Genomic DNA, 17,580 nt, shown 5'->3' with positions numbered 1-17,580 from the left:
TAATGGCAGGATCCCACACTGGATTTCGCTACCTCCAATGCTGTCCTCTTCTCGCTGATCTTGGCAAGCATGCAGGCACTGGTGCTCCAGGGGCACATGATCTTGGTTTCCCTGGGTGAAGTCTCCTCGCTCAGCTGGGAGAATGGCATGCCTTGGCCCCCTCAGTCTTGTTCACAGACAGAAGTCTTGCAGAACTTATCTTCCTCCTTAAGTGGCTGTTTCTCAGTTGACAGTTTTGGGGGCCTCAAGCTCCGTTTCTTGTAGTCCATTTCCATACATAAAATATGATTTTGAGTCTGAGTCTTTGAAGTTTGTGCTGGGCGGTCTGCCCTCTCCTCTGCCCCGGTGCAACTACTAACAATAAAATGAACTGACATGCCGCAGAAAATTGCACTCTGCAGAAATTGATGGCTGAAATGAAGAAGTTGTGCTGATTCTAAATTAAAAGGGGGAAGTGTGAGGGGAAAGCAGTCCCTAAAGTTACTACAATTGTTTTTTAAAATGTCCCACTTCCTCAGCTCGGCTAAGAGGACGCAAGGTCAGTTCCCTGCCACAATGCACTACTCAGACCGCAGTCTTAGAATCCCCCAAATATCACACGGCATTGTTATTTATGTGGAGCAGCATGCAGCAACCAATTTTCCCTTCTAATGGCCTTAAATCCACCTAGCTCTACTCTGACAGAATGCAGCAGCGCTCCATATACCATGAAGAATACAGCGGAGAGCTCCTGCCCAACTGATCTTGGAGCACTTGCAACTATTAAAGTTACTTGCTAAAGAAATCACATATTTAAAAAGTAAATTACTGGTGAGTGAAGGGAAACTCCAAGTCTTGGTTGATGGCTATGTACCAGCAATGACTAGGCAATACAAAAGGCTTTACCCCCAAATGGTACAGTAGCACATACTTAATGAGCTAGAAGGGACAAAGTCAAAACATCTTCCAGCCCTTAATAGGATGGGCATGTGGGATAAGAGATGCACTGGTGATTGCAAAAACTACACCACATAGTGGGGAGATAGCCTCCCAAGGTCTGACTGATTTTTAGCTAAATAAGACCCTGACAACATAAAAGTTCCCCTTTTTAGCGCTTCAATGTTAGCCATATTCACAAACAAGTCCACTGGGAGCAAACAAACATGTAGAGAACCATTGATGAGCCACCACCCTTCACTCAGGAATAGGGAAGATACATGATCAGAGTCCCAAAGCTCTCCGAAAGCAATAGAGAGGGCACTCTTTATAAAAAAATAAAATTTAAAAAAAACTACAATTATACATTGGATTAGACACACTAGACTATTCAATAATACGCTCTGACATTGTTCACGCACTGCGCCACTCTAGACCCAAGGGGCCATTTGATTTATACAGCTCTCTCCTTGGAAAATGAAGACTTGGTTAATGGCCTGCAGGCTCTTGACGTAAAACCCACTTCTATTAACTGCTCTCAAATACAGTGTAAGCTACCCTCTCGCCTCCATACATTATAAATCGTATTCCTCCATTGGCTCTTTTGCCTAAGCGAAATCTCATGCTCTGCATTGATTTTCTTAACACACAAAGGGAATCTGGATTGACAAACTTGGATTGACTGCATGCTCTGATTTCCCTTTTGCAAAATGAGCCATTGCAGGATTTAAATGCAACAGAACTTCATACCTCGCTATGCATTTTCCTTTTATTGTCTGGGCACATTCAAGATAGACCAGCGGATGCCGGTCTAGATATAGTAAATCTCGTAGGTTCTACACAGTATGACTCCTGTTTATGCTCACATTTCTATACTTCCTGGGAATGTTGTAGGCTTGAATTCTAAACTAGGTGAGCCAGTATAAAGAGAATGTATAGTTAAACATTACATTTGCATCTTCCAGGATACTTGGGCAGTGTCTGCTGTCCATAGGACAGGATATGTGAACTATAGCATTGATGCCAGGCCTTTGGTTGCTGGATGCCCCTTTGGAGGTCTTACCGTATGGATTAAGAACTCGCTGGACTGTAAGATAAAGTACCTAGATCACATATTGTCTGATATTCTAGGTCTACTTTTTCTGACTACATCTGGTCCATTGCTGAGATTATTCAATGTTTATAACTGCAATTTTACGCTTAATCGAGAGTCCCCTATTTGACAAGCTTTAGATTCACATATAGAGCACTGCGATGGTTATCATCCACTCATCTTGCAGATGATTTCAATGTGACATTCGAGCTAACTAGCTCAAAGTACCCTTTCCGGCCAGGAACATGAGTGGGGCACCCCTTCTCTTACGACGCCTTCTAAAAAAGATATCAATAGCAGCAGAACAATGGACCACTTTTTACCTTGTCACATGGATTACGTGCCTGTAATGATTACTGTCTATCAGATGGGGCACTGCTCATACCGTCGAAAGAAGTAGAAGCACCAGCATGACTGATTACATCCTTTTGGATGTTCGCCTCTGAACAAATAAGCAAGATGTGGTTGTTGTCATTTCTTCTGGCAACTTCCATAGGGGCACTGTTTTTCTCTGAGCAGATTGCTTCTGAAAGATCTGACAGCTCCTGCCAATGACCTCCTTACGTTTTACTCAAAAAGATCTGTCAAATGGCCAAGCATTGCGAAGAGTATAACTGTCTTAGCAAACATACACAAGCTGTTTGTCACAATTCTTGAGCAACTTGAAGATGCTATCATCTCAAATCTCTATTTTTAGATGCCCACCACTTTATTTACTACCTTCAATCAATCAATCAATCAATCACAGCATTTATATAGCGCACTACTCACCCTGAGGGTCTCAAGGCGCTAGGGGAGGGGGGGGGTCCGCTACTGCTCGAACAGCCAGGTCTTGAGCTGCTTCCTGAAGGCGAGGTGGTCCTGGGTCAGGCGGAGGTGGGTCGGGAGGGAGTTCCAAGTCTTGGCGGCCAGGTAGGAGAAGGACCTTCCCCCTCTGGTGGCTCTTCGGACGTGGGGGATGGCGGCGAGGGCGTGGCCGGTCGATCGAAGCTGGCGTGTGGGAGCGTAGAAGTTGAGGCCGCTGTTGAGGTATCCGGGGCCTTGGTTGTGTAGGGCTTTGTGTGCGTGGGTGAGGAGACGGAAGGTGATTCTCTTGTTGACCGGGAGCCAGTGCAGGTCTCTCAGGTGTCCGGAGATGTGGCTGCGACGGGGGATGTCCAGGATGAGTCGTGCTGAGGCGTTCTGGATCCGCTGGAGTCTCTTCTGGAGTTTGGCGGTGGTACCGGCGTAGAGGGAGTTGCCGTAGTCCAGACGGCTGGTGACGAGGGCCTGGGTGACCGTCTTCCTGGTCTCGGTGGGGATCCACCGGAAGATCTTACGTAGCATGCGCAGGATGTTGAAGCATGACGAGGAGACGGCGTTGATTTGTCTGGTCATGGAGAGGGAGGAGTCAAGGATGAAGCCCAGGTTACATGCGTGGTCTGTTGGTTTGGGTGCGCTGCCCAGGGCGGGGGGCCACCAGGAGTCGTCCCAGGCGGAGGGTGAAGATCCCAGGATGAGGACTTCCGTCTTGTCCGAGTTCAGTTTCAGGCGACTGTTCATCATCCACTTGGCTACGTCTGTCATCCCTTCGTGTAGGTTGGCTCTGGCGGCGGTGGGGTCGTTGGTGAGGGAGAGGATCAGCTGGGTGTCGTCTGTGTAGGAGATGATGTTGAGGTTGTGTTGGCGTGCGATGGCTGCGAGGGGGCTCATGTAGACGTTGAAGAGGGTTGGGCTGAGCGAGGAGCCTTGAGGAACGCCGCAGATGACTTCGGTGGCTTCTGACCTGAACGGGGGGAGGCGGACTCTGTGTCCTTCTGGCGAGGAAGGAGATGATCCATTCCAGTGCCTTCTCCTGGATTCCGACGTTGCTGAGGCGCTGCACTAGGGTGCGGTGGCAGACAGTGTCGAAAGCCGCGGAGAGGTCTAGGAGGATGAGGGACGCTGTTTCTCCGTTGTCGAGCAGGGCTCGGATGTCATCGGTGGCTTTGATCAGGGCAGTCTCGGTGCTGTGGTTGGCCCGGAATCCAGACTGCGAGAGGTCGAGGGATCCGTTTGTCCCGAGGAAGGCGGCCAGCTGCTTGTTGACGGTCTTCTCGATGACTTTTGCAGGAAATGGGAGCAGCGAGATGGGGCGGTAGTTCTTGAGGTCGGTGGGGTCGGCTGATGGTTTCTTCAGTAGAGCGCTGAGTTCGGCGTGCTTCCAGCTCTCCGGGAAGGTAGCGGTGTCGAAGGAGGTGTTTATGATGTCCCGCAGGTGGGGTGCGATGACAGCGTCGGCCTTGTTGAAGACGTGGTGAGGGCAGGGGTCGGTCGGAGATCCGGAGTGGATGGAGTTCATCGTGCGGATGGTGTCTTCGGTGCTGATCGGGGTCCAGGCGCGGAGGGTGGTGGTGGGGGGCGGTGGTTCGGTCGTGGCGTGCGTCGGTTGAGTGCTGAAGCTGTTGTGTATGTCCGCGATCTTGTTGTAGAAGTAGGAGGCCAGGGAGTTGCAGAGGTCTTGTGAAGGGGTGATGTCGTTGTTTCCGGCGTTGGGGTTGGAGAGCTCTTTAACGGTGTTGAAGAGTTCCTTGCTGTTGTGTGCGTTGTTGTCCAGTCGTTCCTTGAATGCAGTTTTCTTGGTGGCGTGGATCAGTTGGTGGTGTTTTCGGGTGGCGAGCTTGAGGGCAGTCATGTTGTCCGGAGTTGGGTCTCTGCGCCAGGCATTCTCGAGGGCTCGGCAGTTCCTCTTGGAGCTCTTCAGTTCGTTGGTGAACCATGGGGCTTTCTTGCTGCTGGGTCTGCTAGGCGGGGTCTTCAGAGGGGCGAGGTCGTCTGCGCAGTTGCTGATCCACTTTGTGAGGTTGGTGGCCGCCTGGCTGGGGTTCGTTGCGCCGGTGGGAGGGTTCTTGCTCAGGGAAGTTGCGAGCTTCCCCTTGAGGGGGATATCTATTATAAAGAATCCTCAATTAGATCTACAGATTCAACACCTTGGTGTGACAAAGTGTAGAAAAGTGTAGAAAAGAAAAGCAAAGTGTAGAAAAGAAAAGCAAAAACAAAACTACTTAAAGCTGATAGGAGCCATGATCATGCAGGCAGAGTTGACTGCAGAAGGAGTTGCACAAGGGTGCAAGATATCAGTAAAAGAGATTGGGAGGATTCAATGTGGAGGGATCTTCTGTCTGCTGACAATTATAGATAATTTTGACATATGGCACGGTAAGGCTGGATAATTCTGACAAACACTTCATAGAGGCGCAGGCTTGGGTCGAACATTTTTCGAATTTATACTCAACGTGGCGGGAATCATTTAGCAAGCTCGAGTAACTAATTAAAGATTACTCTTATTGCTGAGCTCGCACCTGGCCTCATCTCCCTCTTTACATTGGATGAAACTCTGCAAGCTAGAAATTCCACAAAAAGGGCAAAGCCCCAGGCCCTGATATTCCAGGGGACCTATATCGCATGGGATCTGGGACTCCTTTAATCTACCTTCTTTCTATTGCAATCATATCTGGTGCCAATATCCTTGACTCTTGGAAAGGGGCAGAAATAATTCCAGTATATAAATAAGATTAGAGACAAAACTGCCCTGGAATTACAGACCCATCAGTCTGATAGTCAATCTTCAGAAGATTTTTTACAAACCGGGTCTGATGAGGGTCGAGGATTTTATGCTAGTATCTTGGTTTTTATCCCACTTTCATTTAGATTGAAAATAAGTACTATAGATCAAATATTTTGCTTTGCTGTTTTATTGTGAAGACTGTCATCTTGCGCCAAGACCATCTGTATGTGGTATTTGTTAATCTTAAAGCTGCATTTTATCTGGCTCCAAGAGCCAGGTTATGGGAGGTTTTGGACACTAATTGTGAACGCTCTTGGTTTCTCCATATAAAATCTTTGTTTTAGCAACTGAATTTAAAGGAGGTCTGGGAAACCCCGGAAACAGTCACTATTCAAACAATGGCACTTTTTAAGGCAAGTTATTGGGCTCTTGTCCATGATAAATGGCCGAGGGAGTCCTTAAAGGGAACTTAAGGGGGAAGTTTGTCTTGATAAAAAGTAAGTTATTTGAATCCTACCGTGACAAAATTGAGCCTGTGAAAGCAAAACCCTATGTATAAAATTCAAATTGGGAGGCTCTTCCAATAAATAGCTTCCGAAACACATGGACTACTCCTCTGAAACAGAGGCTATACATAATTATCACACTGAAAATGAGGCTCACTTGCTTTTCCTTTGTTATGCAAACAACAACATTAGTGGGAAATGGCTATTACCTACTTGTTGCAGTCTTGCCCTCCCACGCCCGGGCAGTATTTCTCTTGGCCACCATTGCAGCCACCATTAGCCAGAGTTTCTGGTATTTCGGCCATGTTTGCTCCCCCATTACACACAGTCACCTGGCATCTCTAGGACTTTCATGTCCCAGGACCTCTGACATGAGCCATGCTACCTTCACCCTGTAACCGTGTATGAGAAGGCATTCCCATAGGATATGAAAGATGGTACCTTTACTGCCACAAATCCGGATACATCGGTCTGTGTGTAATGCTCCCAGTTTATACATGAGTGTATTAATGAAGTAGGACCTGTGGAGGATCTGCAATTGTACTAGCCTAAATCTTGCCCTAATTGGCACTTCCCTCGGTCTTTGCACGGCCTCCACCGAATCATCTTCTTCTAGTAACCTGATGTCGGTCTCCCAGGCCTCTCTCAGTGCCCCTAAGGGGTTGGGCGAATTATTAACAATCTTCTTATGTTAGGGATCATGCCTTTTCGGGGATGGGATCCAATAGAAGCCGATCCTCCAAAGGGCTGTACTCCGGGATACTTTCCCCCTCACGGATATGTGTATGAAGTGCGTGCCTAGTTGCATGTATTTATATCGCTCTGTTTCCGCAAGTTGGAACTTAGACTGTAGGTTTTCGAACTAGAGGATCGCTGGGCCCCGCCATACATCCCCATGTAATTAAAAAAAATAAACCCTGGAAGCAAATTTCAGTCCAAAGTGAAATACTTTGTACTGATAGAACACGTTTCTTTTTAGCAAATTTTAAACTGAGTTTAACCAGACTACAAATCCAGGCTCCTTGCTGCAAATGAAGAACAGTTTGATGAAGTTCTCTCTTTTCACCCACAAATCCAGGCTCCTTGCTGCAAATGAAGAACAGTTTGATGAAGTTCTCTCTTTTCACCCACAAATCCAGGCTCCTTGCTGCAAATGAAGAACAGTTTGATGAAGTTCTCTCTTTTCACCCACAAATCCAGGCTCCTTGCTGCAAATGAAGAACAGTTTGATGAAGTTCTCTTTTCACCCACAAATCCAGGCTCCTTGCTGCAAATGAAGAACAGTTTGATGAAGTTCTCTCTTTTCACCCACAAATCCAGGCTACTTGCTGCAAATGAAGAACAGTTTGATGAAGTTCTCTCTTTTCACCCACAAATCCAGGCTTCTTGCTGCAAATGAAGAACAGTTTGATGAAGTTCTCTCTTTTCACCCACAAATCCAGGCTCCTTGCTGCAAATGAAGAACAGTTTGATGAAGTTCTCTCTTTTCACCCACAAATCCAGGCTCCTTGCTGCAAATGAAGAACAGTTTGATGAAGTTCTCTCTTTTCACCCACAAATCCAGGCTCCTTGCTGCAAATGAAGAACAGTTTGATGAAGTTCTCTCTTTTCACCCACAAATCCAGGCTTCTTGCTGCAAATGAAGAACAGTTTGATGAAGTTCTCTCTTTTCACCCACAAATCCAGGCTCCTTGCTGCAAATGAAGAACAGTTTGATGAAGTTCTCTCTTTTCACCCACTTGTTTGCTGCTTATAGATGTGAAAATGGGTGACCTGTGACCTTGCTTGTGGATGAGGGAATAACAGGAAAAGACTCTTGTTTCATAAACGTCTTGCCGTTGCCTTTATCCGGCCTTTCTTTAGAAGTGTAAAATGTCTAGATCTAGGTGGTCCAACACTAGGATTTTAACCGTTCTACGTAATCTGAATGAAAGAGCTAGAATTTGTTGCTAGGGATAGAAATTGTTGGAAATGTTCTCTCCTGCTGTAGTGCTTGTTGTTGTAGGCTGGATTAATTGTTTTGCAAGTGCCTTTACTGTACCTTAAAAATATTGGCATTTGCCTCTTTCTATGGAAAGCTTTTGCCTTAAAGATGCTGCACCTGTTCCTGAATTTGACTTTTCCAAAATGGTATGTGCAGCTATATATTTTTTTTTGAGTGGGGGGGGGGATTCCATTCCCATGCCTGGGGACGGAAAAGAGATGTCCCATAGAAGGGTTATTTCAGCTTCTTTTGTTGCACATCAGGGGTGAACACAAGTCTGAGCCAGGAAAAGTGTCTAGCTAGAAATCTATGTTTGCAGCGGCCAGATCAGCAGAATCCATCCTAACACTAATCGGGATATCATTCTTTCCTTCAGTGTCTCAAGAAAATTCTCCCTTTAGTCATTAAAAAGGAACTCCAGGAACTGTCATTGAGTCCCAAAGAAATAGATCGCAATGACTCTAAAGCGATGGGGAACTGGCAGCTTTTGAAATAGCCACTGATGTTTCACACACCTTTCACCCCCAAAGCATCCCATCTTCTTAAATTCTCCAGCAGATTAAAAGAAGTTAGTTGAACTGCATTAATGTTTTGTTACCACCACAGTTACAACCTAGGAATCTACAGGAAACCTTTCCTTCAGGAACTTGGTTATAAATCGGCAGACTATCTTTTTTTCTTCCTCCCGGTTATATCTGATAGACTAAACAGAGAGGGTTTTTTGAAGTATCCATCATAGTCTCCATGAGTCCAGTACCAAAGTCATATTTGGGCAAACTTGATGTTTTGCCTGTATTGGCTCACAGTCTCACATGTGATTTATATGCTGCTTTCAGATGTGGTGGTCTGCAAATTAAATTTCTTTGCTGTTCTGTTTGAGTTCTTGTGGAAGGCCGCAGCATTGTCAATAGAAAAAACCTATACAGATTTGGCTCGGGAGAAGCTGGAGATAAATCATGGCAGTCAGATTTTAAACTACATTTGGAACCTGTTTCTTGAAGATCTGCTTCTTTTTTCTTTCCCTCTTAGCCTAGAAGCTGTAAAGGCATGAAGTCTGTATCACATCTGGAGGAGATGGTGACGGTGGTACAATGCTTTTCCAGGACTTTTGGGTGGTAGGCGACCCAACTCGCTAAAGAGGTAGAGACTGACAGACAAATAGCCTTCTCCCCCAACATCTCTTGATGTCACTGAACATTTGACGTCAGTTGGGACTGCTGGTGACTGAGTAGCTGCCTATCCTGTTGCAGAAGGGTTCACAGTAGCATCATGGAGGAAAGCAAGTAGAAAGGTGACCCTCCAGTCACTTCAGTGACAGAAATTGACTCTGCAGATGACTACCCCCATCCTATTTCCTTTTTGTTAGCGCTAAGCCCAACCCTTTACTTCTCTGCCATACTCCTGTACAAAATTTTCACACATATCCCACAGCCTTTGATGGGATAGGTGCAGGAAGACAACACCACACAGACGTTGTGGTACTCATTCCTTGACATTTACCCTTCACAACCTGAAAATTAATTACAAAAAATGTTGTCATAGTAGCCAAAAGGAACAGGGAAATAAAACAGCAACACTTTCTCTTCTCCGAAAAAAAGCATTAAAAGGTAAAGTGCTAGGATGTCGAATGAGATCCAAAAAATGGTGATGACCAAAAGTAATATTTAAATAAAGGGGTATTTTGTGTAGAATCTCACTCAAATTGCGTGAAAAAATTACTGTATAGGGGACACCCTGCTGGTCACGATGGTATTATCCACTGTTTCAGGGTTCTAAAAGGTGTAGGTTCATATTTTTGTAATTACAAACTTTATTAACTTCAAGTCCACCAATAAGAACATATTTACATTTGCTTATAAGCAATATAGATGTCAAAGTTTAAAATACCAAACCTTAATAAGCGTCCTACTTCTCCCAAATCTGCTCGTGTTTTTGCGGGCAGTCCTGCGCAGCGTAGATAGGTTTCTTCAATTGAGCACACCAGTCCACGCCCGTTCTCCAGTTCCTGTGAGGAGTTCCACTTCCAGGCAACGTTGCACTTTGCAATCATGGATGCGACCCCCTACAAACCGGGCCACTCCAGTAGTCCGGTCAAGGGGTCGCCCCATTACCTCTGAGAGTTCATGTTGTATCACCTGCCAGGAAGGTGTCAGTACGGGCAGGCCCAGACCATATGGTAAAAATCAACTTTGGGTGTGGAGCAATGAAAGCAAGTGTATTGGGGGATTTTTTTCCCACCACGATGCAGTTGTATTGGAGTCATATATGTCGTATGGAGGTGATTTAGTTGGATCAAACTGAGATGCACGGAAATAGTAAACACGCTTGGGGCCAGTTTTTGGATTCTCCAGTCCACTTCGTCCAGGTCACCAATTCACCCTTCCCAGCGGAGTGTAAGCGTCTCCAAGCAGCTATGATCATTAACAAAAAGGTGGTAGATTTGTGAGATGGTATCTTTGCTGATACGTCCTAATAATGACCTAACCTCTGGGGGGTTGAATGCCGGGATGTCTGTGTTTGAGGGGATATTGGCAGCGTGTTGTAGGTATTTATGGATTTTTGTCTGAGTGAGGTGATTATCGTCTTGCAAGACCTGAAAAGTTAGTATATGAGACCCCATCCATATCCCCAAGAACTGTGATGCCGATTGTGTTCCATTTGTGAACCCATTTAGGCCTGCGATGTGGTACAGCCATGTTCATCCCAGAGGGGCGTCGTCCTTGTCAAATGGTCTTTCCAGCCCAGGAGCCATAGGGAGGATCTCCAACGAAGGAATCTCACTCTGGTGATGTCGGAAGGGTTTGGGGTATCAGCACACCATATTAGATACCCAAGATATTGTCTAGGTCCAGTAGGGAGAGCATCCCAACCACCACTAAACCAATAGTTGATAACGATCAATTGTGAGCCCAGGTAGTCCCATTGGAGGTCAACCGTCCCCAATCACCGCCATATATGGGGACTGTTGGCCATTGATAAAGGCTATTTGTGAGGCACCACCGGACCATAAGAACATTCGGAGGATGGAGTTGATAGTGTGGAACCACCGGTTGGGGATTGGGAGCAGGAAATGCTGGAAGGCGTACAGGAAGCGAGGAAGGAACATCCTTTTAAAAGGGCTATGCAGCTCAAAACGTGCAGTGGGAGCTAAATCCATTTCTGGATGCCCACCTCATTTTTACCACCAGATGTGTCAGGTTGAGGTGTCTCATGTTCCGGCAGCAAGTTGATGTAGACCCTTTGGTATTTAAAGGAAAGACATTGCACCGGTATGTCTGTTTGCTAGGAATGAACAATCACGCCTCCCTCTAATGGAACCGATAAAGACCTATTTACAAGGAGACCAGAGGCTTCCTTATATCGGCCAATGAGGTGGCGACATCGGGGCCCTCAGGCACGTGGATGGGGCAGAAAAAGTAGGACATCGTCTGCATTGAGCGCAAGTCTCTTCTCTGGGCTGTTGTCCCAAGACCATCTTCGGAATTGAACCTCCCAGTGGAGGATCTGGGTGCGGTGTGTGTCGGCAGGGGGGTGGTGGTGGTGGTTTTTCGCGAGGGTGAACAATAAAGTTCAGCCCTGGCAAGTGCCTCTACGGATAGAAAACGGTGCAGAAAGGGCGCTATTGACCCGGACCTATGCGAAGGGTTGACAGTAAAGGACCCCAATGAGCCTGCGTCTGTAGGTCCCCAACCTGTCATGCTTTAGGACAACTTGGAGGAAGGACCAGTGATGCATATCAGACCATTAGCAGCACTTGTCACCTGTCTGCCTCACAAACACAGTCCAATAATTATTTATTTCTCCAGGAAATTAAATATGAAAAGTAAAATGTTTCAACCCACTATTGTTTTCACATATTGTGTAGCCAACACACTCTTGTAGTGTAGCACCCATTGAGTACATAGGATAACTTTACTATTAATTAATTTTTAAAACCAGAGTGCGCCTCTACCCCCCCTTCATGGTTCATTCTGAGGTTTCCCATATTAAAGAAGGAGGAGGAGCATTGTAATAGTCACTAACTCTCTGATGACAAAGATCAGTTTCTGAAAAAAAACGTAGCTAAGAATAATTCCAAAGGAAGTACAGCTCATAGAAAGGTCTATAAATGCAAACCACTGCATCTTCATTTTAAAGTCCATTAATGTATTGCTTGGTCAGATGGAGTGTAAAAATAGTTTTTTAATTGAATTATGGCGGTCAGCCAGCTCTATGCATTATAGTGAACATGTTAGAGGAGACACTTTTGGAGCTAGGTGTGGGGAGGTCACAGTTTTGAGTGCAGCACAGATTGATAATGGTAACTACTGATGTGAAACATTTAAATACGCAACAATGTCTTACCAGATTGACTTTTTCAGTGTAAGCCATTGCTTTACGACATAAATGTACTAAAGGTGTCTCTTTATTTCGTACAGGGATCCACCAGTTAGGAAGAGGAAGATGGAAGAACTGGTGCAAAGTTATAAAACCTCAGACAAACAATCTGAATTCTTCAACCAAAAAGTGTTGCATTGTGATGTTGCTCAGAAATTTGATTCTTCTGCGTTCAAGCCCCTGGTAACCTTTTCAGACTTGGATAGCCCTTGTATCATTGAGCAAGCCCTCGGACAGTCAAAACGTACTCCAAAATTTCTTCTTCCAAAGCCAAATATTGGGCTGGTTCAGCTTCCAGTCATGCAGTTTGCTCTCTTCCCTACTGTACCATCAGCAGATTGCTCTCTTGCAAGTCCTGTTCATTTGGTATCTCGCTCAGTAAATTCTTCTCCAAATGCAAAAATATTTGTGTTAAAGGGAGCAATGCCTTTCTCAAAAATAGCCCCTTCTAGTTCAGAAACAATCATCGGAACTGCACAAACAGATATTGGAAGCACTCTGTCTAGAAGTGTGGTTCAGGGGTTAGGACATAACCGATCGAAAGTTAGGTTTGCATCATCAAATGCACAAACCGATTTATCTTGCATCTCACAGGTGCTTGTGCCAACCGGATCTTGGAATTTCAGTGAATCCTCCTGTTCACAGACTGACTTATCATTTGGTGCTCCGGTGTTTTTACCAGTTAGTGTTGAGGTTCAGACTTTGGGGTCTGATTCCAAAGGGATTTCTTCAATGGCCACTCAGACTGGTCCCTTTGGTTGTGATTCCTTTTCACCCAGTAGCATTACAAGGGAGACTCAGACCAGTGAACCTGTAAATTCAGCTGAGAACAGAGAGCAAATGGACCAAGCTGTGATGTGTAATGATCTTTTCAATATTGTCAGTTCATCATATACTGTGTCAACTCAAACAAGCCTTTCAGAAGAGACCTTAAGTGCTGAAACTGTGGACCAACGCTTTCTACAGTCCAATATGTTCAGGGACGTGAGCTCTGGCACAGTAAAATCCGAAACCAACCTCTCAGAAAACCGTTTAATTGGTATAAATATGGACCATACTTTCCTAGAAACAAGCGAAATTAGGGAATTGGGTTCACATAATGTAAAATCTGAACCGTTTATTAACTTCACTGAACAGAGAGATGTCCTGCCACAGCAAAACATGACAGACAGTCAAACACAGACTATGGACCTGTTAAGTGATCTGGAAAATATTTTATCCGGTAACTTGTCTAATCAAACGTTAGATAACCGTAGTCTTCTATCGGATGCAAATGCTGGGGGTGAAATGCATCTGTCTTCTGGCTCCGCACCTCATGCAGGAATTGACTTTGACATTGAAGAGTTTTTTTCAGCTTCCAACATACAGACTCAAACTGATGAAAGTGATCTTGGAAATATCAATGCAGAATCTCTGGACATCGAAACTCAGACCGATTTCTTTTCCTCTGGCTCTACACTAAGAGGAAATGCCAACTTCTTGGCAATGTTTGATACGCAGACCCAGACTGATTTAAATTTCTTTTTGGATCACAGTACTCCTCTCCCAATCGGAAATATCCTGAAAGAAGCCAGCTTTTCTGTGAGCACAGACTCGTCTGACAATGAAACACAAACTGATATGATCTCTGGAAAACTTGCTCCCACTCTGAGCTTAGAAAATCAAGTGCAGCTTAATAGTGCGGAGACACAGACGATTGACAGCTGCTTAGATACTCTCGGTAGCCTTTTCCTGACCAGCAATGAGACTCAGACTGCAATGGATGACTTTCTTCTTGCTGATTTGGCTTGGAACACCATGGAATCTCAGTTTAGTTCTGTAGAAACACAGACCTGTAAGGAGCTGTTGTCATTGTTTCACACTTCAGATAATTTGGGAGACTGATGGAATCTGAGGGACTATTGCAGCTGTTGACCATATCTTGTGCATGACACCATCCTGCTCTTGCAAAGTGACTTCTCCTCCCCGTAGCAAAGTGAACCAATAAGTGATGAGTGTCTGATTTATTTATACTTTCCACTGTTAAACACCAAAAATTGTTTTTTTGCCTTTTTACTGTGAAGCTTCAATTTCAAATGTATGTTGCAAGTGTTCATAATCTTCTTACGGTTTTAAAATCGAGTCGATCATTTGAACCACAAAACTATGCCAAACTGTGAGTTAAGTATTTTCTCAACCCATTCAATGCATGAAATTCATTGTTTGGACACAGCTAAAAGTGTCTTCTGTATTGGCAAAACTGCTCAGATCTTCAAATTGAATGTGGCATATGATGCTTTGTAGAACAAACCATCATATGCTCCGTGATCTGGTGGATTAATCTAGTTTTTATGTGTGACGGTTTATTTTGGTTTTGCAGTTGTTCTAGATCGACACTAATACCAGTAGAGATGTATGCACAAGTTTACAATTGGGTGACACATATTTATTCTGCCTTACAGTTCATTATTGACATGCCTATTGCACTTTGGTTGTACTACATAAATATTGTTGCAAAGTATTTTGTTTTTTGTTGAATAACCTATTTTGAACATGAAGTGTTTTGACTACTGCTCATTTGCAGATATGTAAAAAAAATGGATGAACCTACTGGTCATGTATCTGTTTCTTCAATGTATGTTAAATTCCAGTATGTTGAATAAAACTGCAAACGTTTCTTCTGTTTCTCTGTATAATGAAGTGCACAGAAAGCTCTTTAGCCTTTTTTTTTAGATTTTTCAATACAGAAAAATTCAGCTGCTGTCGTTTTTGTAAAATGCAGTTATTGCCAGCCATTGCTTTTCAAGCAGTTCTAGGGAAAAATTATTGAGTTTATAAATAATGGTTTCTGCCTCAAATCTTGTTACCTTAACATCATTCATTTAGAATAAATTGGTGTACTTCCACATGACCTGTTTAACCAGCGAAGGAAGAGATGCTGGTAGAAAGGAGTTTGTGACCAACTCTTTTTGTATGAAAGAACTCTTGGTATGTTGTGATAAGATACAGAGGTAGCTGTATTGCACAATTGTAGCAGTTAGTGAAAAGTAAAAACCGATGCCAACCAGATCCTTAGTCTTAGTTACTGTAGGAAATCTGCCTTTTCTGTGTGGTCACCCTGGTTGTTTTTCCTTTTGCTGGACCCTACATTTCTCCTTAATTTAGAACTCTGCACCTTACCCCTGCTAACCAGTAGTATAGTGCCTGTGCTCCCCATTAAGCATGGTTGAATTGGCATATCCCTAACTGTAATATTTAACTTGCGTATAAGTCCCTAGTATATGCTACAAACTGTACCTATGGCTTGAAAGCTAAAGCTACCAGTTGGCTGCAGCTCCTTTTGTGCCATTCCCGAATATGGCAGTGCAAACATGGCTTCAGGCATGCCCCATGTAGTCCGACTGTATCAGTGTTAAAACTACAGTTCAGCCTGTCCACATAAACCATTTTGACAGGTCAAACCCTCCCTTTTATATATTAACAAGCCACCCCTATGTAGGCTTTGCTGCCCATAAGGCAGAGTGCATGGTATGGACCAAGTAGGACATGTAGAAATTAAATGTTAACATATCTTTACAGTGACTAGCACCCAAAAGCTATTTTTACTGAGCTAGGCCTAGTGGTCATAAAAGACAAGAGTACAGATTAAACTCCTAATACAGTATCTCAGCACTAGGTCTAGCCAGAAACATTAAATAACCATTATCTGAAAGACACGTTAGTGATAGGTTCCTTACCTTAGAATATCCCCAGGCGTCAGACTGGATCCAGAAAGTTTTTCGTCAGCAGTACCCCTGCATGTCAGTAGGTGGCGTCGTGCAGCTCCGCGTCCGTCACTGGCATCGTAAGCGCTGAAATGACATCAGGGAGACTACTTAGGCGCCACCCATGCGCGCTGACGTCCGTTCTATCTTTTTCCACACCAGCAAGCGCAGATCCGGTTAGAGCACGTACCCTTGTCACTTTTTTACTAACTTTTTGAGACTGTCTCTACTTCTTTTGAGTCTTTGACTGCTGGTGCCACGTAGGGATGACTGGGTTTAAATCCTGCGGGGCCTGTCGACGTACGATGTCGGTGGCCGACCCCCATGGCGTCTCTCTGCTGTCTGGAGCGCAACCATAACTCCCGGTCATGTTCCAACTGTCTGGCCATGGCTCCGAAGGCTTTGCAGGTGCGGTCTCGAAATCTGCTGGAGGCCAAGCAGTCGTCTGCGTGCCGTTCGAGGTCCAGGGGTCACTTGAGAGAACGATCGCAGAGCCGTCATCATCGCTCTGGGTCAAAGTCTTCATCCTCGGAATCTGGTAAGAGACATCACAAGAAAAAGTCGAAGAAGCGTGTATGCTCTACGATGTCCCCCCGTTGGCCTCCGAACAAGGGGGCCAGGGGTCCTTCCCCCCCCACGGCTCCGTTGGAGCCTGAGAGCCCCGCAGCCTACCTGCCCTATCCGGGTCCGTCGGCGACTCTGGCCCAGGTGCAAGAGTTTCTTGCGGCCATAGACTGCCTTTTGAGGCCTAGGGCTCCCGTCGGTGTGCCTTCGGGCCCCGCGGTCCCTATTGAGGGCCCTGGCTTGCCACCGGCGGCTCCAGCCCTGGCACCACAAGATCCTCTGCTGGCGGCTCTGGCCCCAGCACCACAGGGTCCTCCTGCCCCGGCGCCCCCCTTTGGCTTGGTTCCCGGCATCGCAATGGGTTCCGTTCATCCCACCTCCAGCCTTGCCCGAGTTTCCGGGCAATTTTGCTCCGGCTTTGGACCCTAATTGGGACATGGAGCCGGATCGGCACGATCTGCGCCATTCCCGGCACCGTTGGAGCATTTGTTTTCCCCTGTGCCTTCCCCGCTGCTGCAGCCTGGGCCTCGGGCCGTGGAGGAGGGGGATGACTGGGAGGGGTCGGAGGACCCTCTTGCACAGCAGTGTGAGTCCGAACATGAGTGGGCGGAGGACTCTGAGGATGCAGGTGACCTTGACCTCTCCTCTGAGCCTGGGTTTGTATCTCCTCCCGCTGTCATGGATGAAGGCGCCACATACACTGTTGTGCTCCATAGAGCAGCTGAGCCTCTTGACCTTGATCTGCCTACTGTTACACTTAAGATGAATCTCCTTACTGAAGTGCTTCAGCCGGCGGCAAGTTCTATGGAACCTCAGCTCCCGTTCAATGAGGCCTTGACGGATGTTTTGACGGGCACCTGGTCTAGATCAGC

The 17,580-nt window shown here is 45.7% G+C and overlaps 1 protein-coding gene across 1 annotated transcript in view; it reads left to right on the top strand.

The window, feature by feature from the left end:
- Positions 1–15,056, top strand: part of ATMIN (ATM interactor) — a 40,795-nt gene extending 25,739 nt beyond the window's left edge. Inside the window, exon 4 of the mRNA XM_078671557.1 lies at positions 12,443–15,056. Within this exon, the coding sequence (XP_078527683.1) occupies positions 12,443–14,285 (1,843 nt within the window). The 3' untranslated portion in view covers positions 14,286–15,056. The remainder of the gene's footprint in view (positions 1–12,442) is intronic.
- Positions 15,057–17,580: the final 2,524 nt, after the last annotated feature.

The sequence above is a fragment of the Lissotriton helveticus genome, chromosome 12 (genome assembly GCF_964261635.1).
Source record: "Lissotriton helveticus chromosome 12, aLisHel1.1, whole genome shotgun sequence".
Taxonomy (NCBI): domain Eukaryota; kingdom Metazoa; phylum Chordata; class Amphibia; order Caudata; family Salamandridae; genus Lissotriton; species Lissotriton helveticus.
Note: the sequence above shows the minus strand (reverse complement) of the source record. Positions and strands in the feature narration are given on the sequence as shown.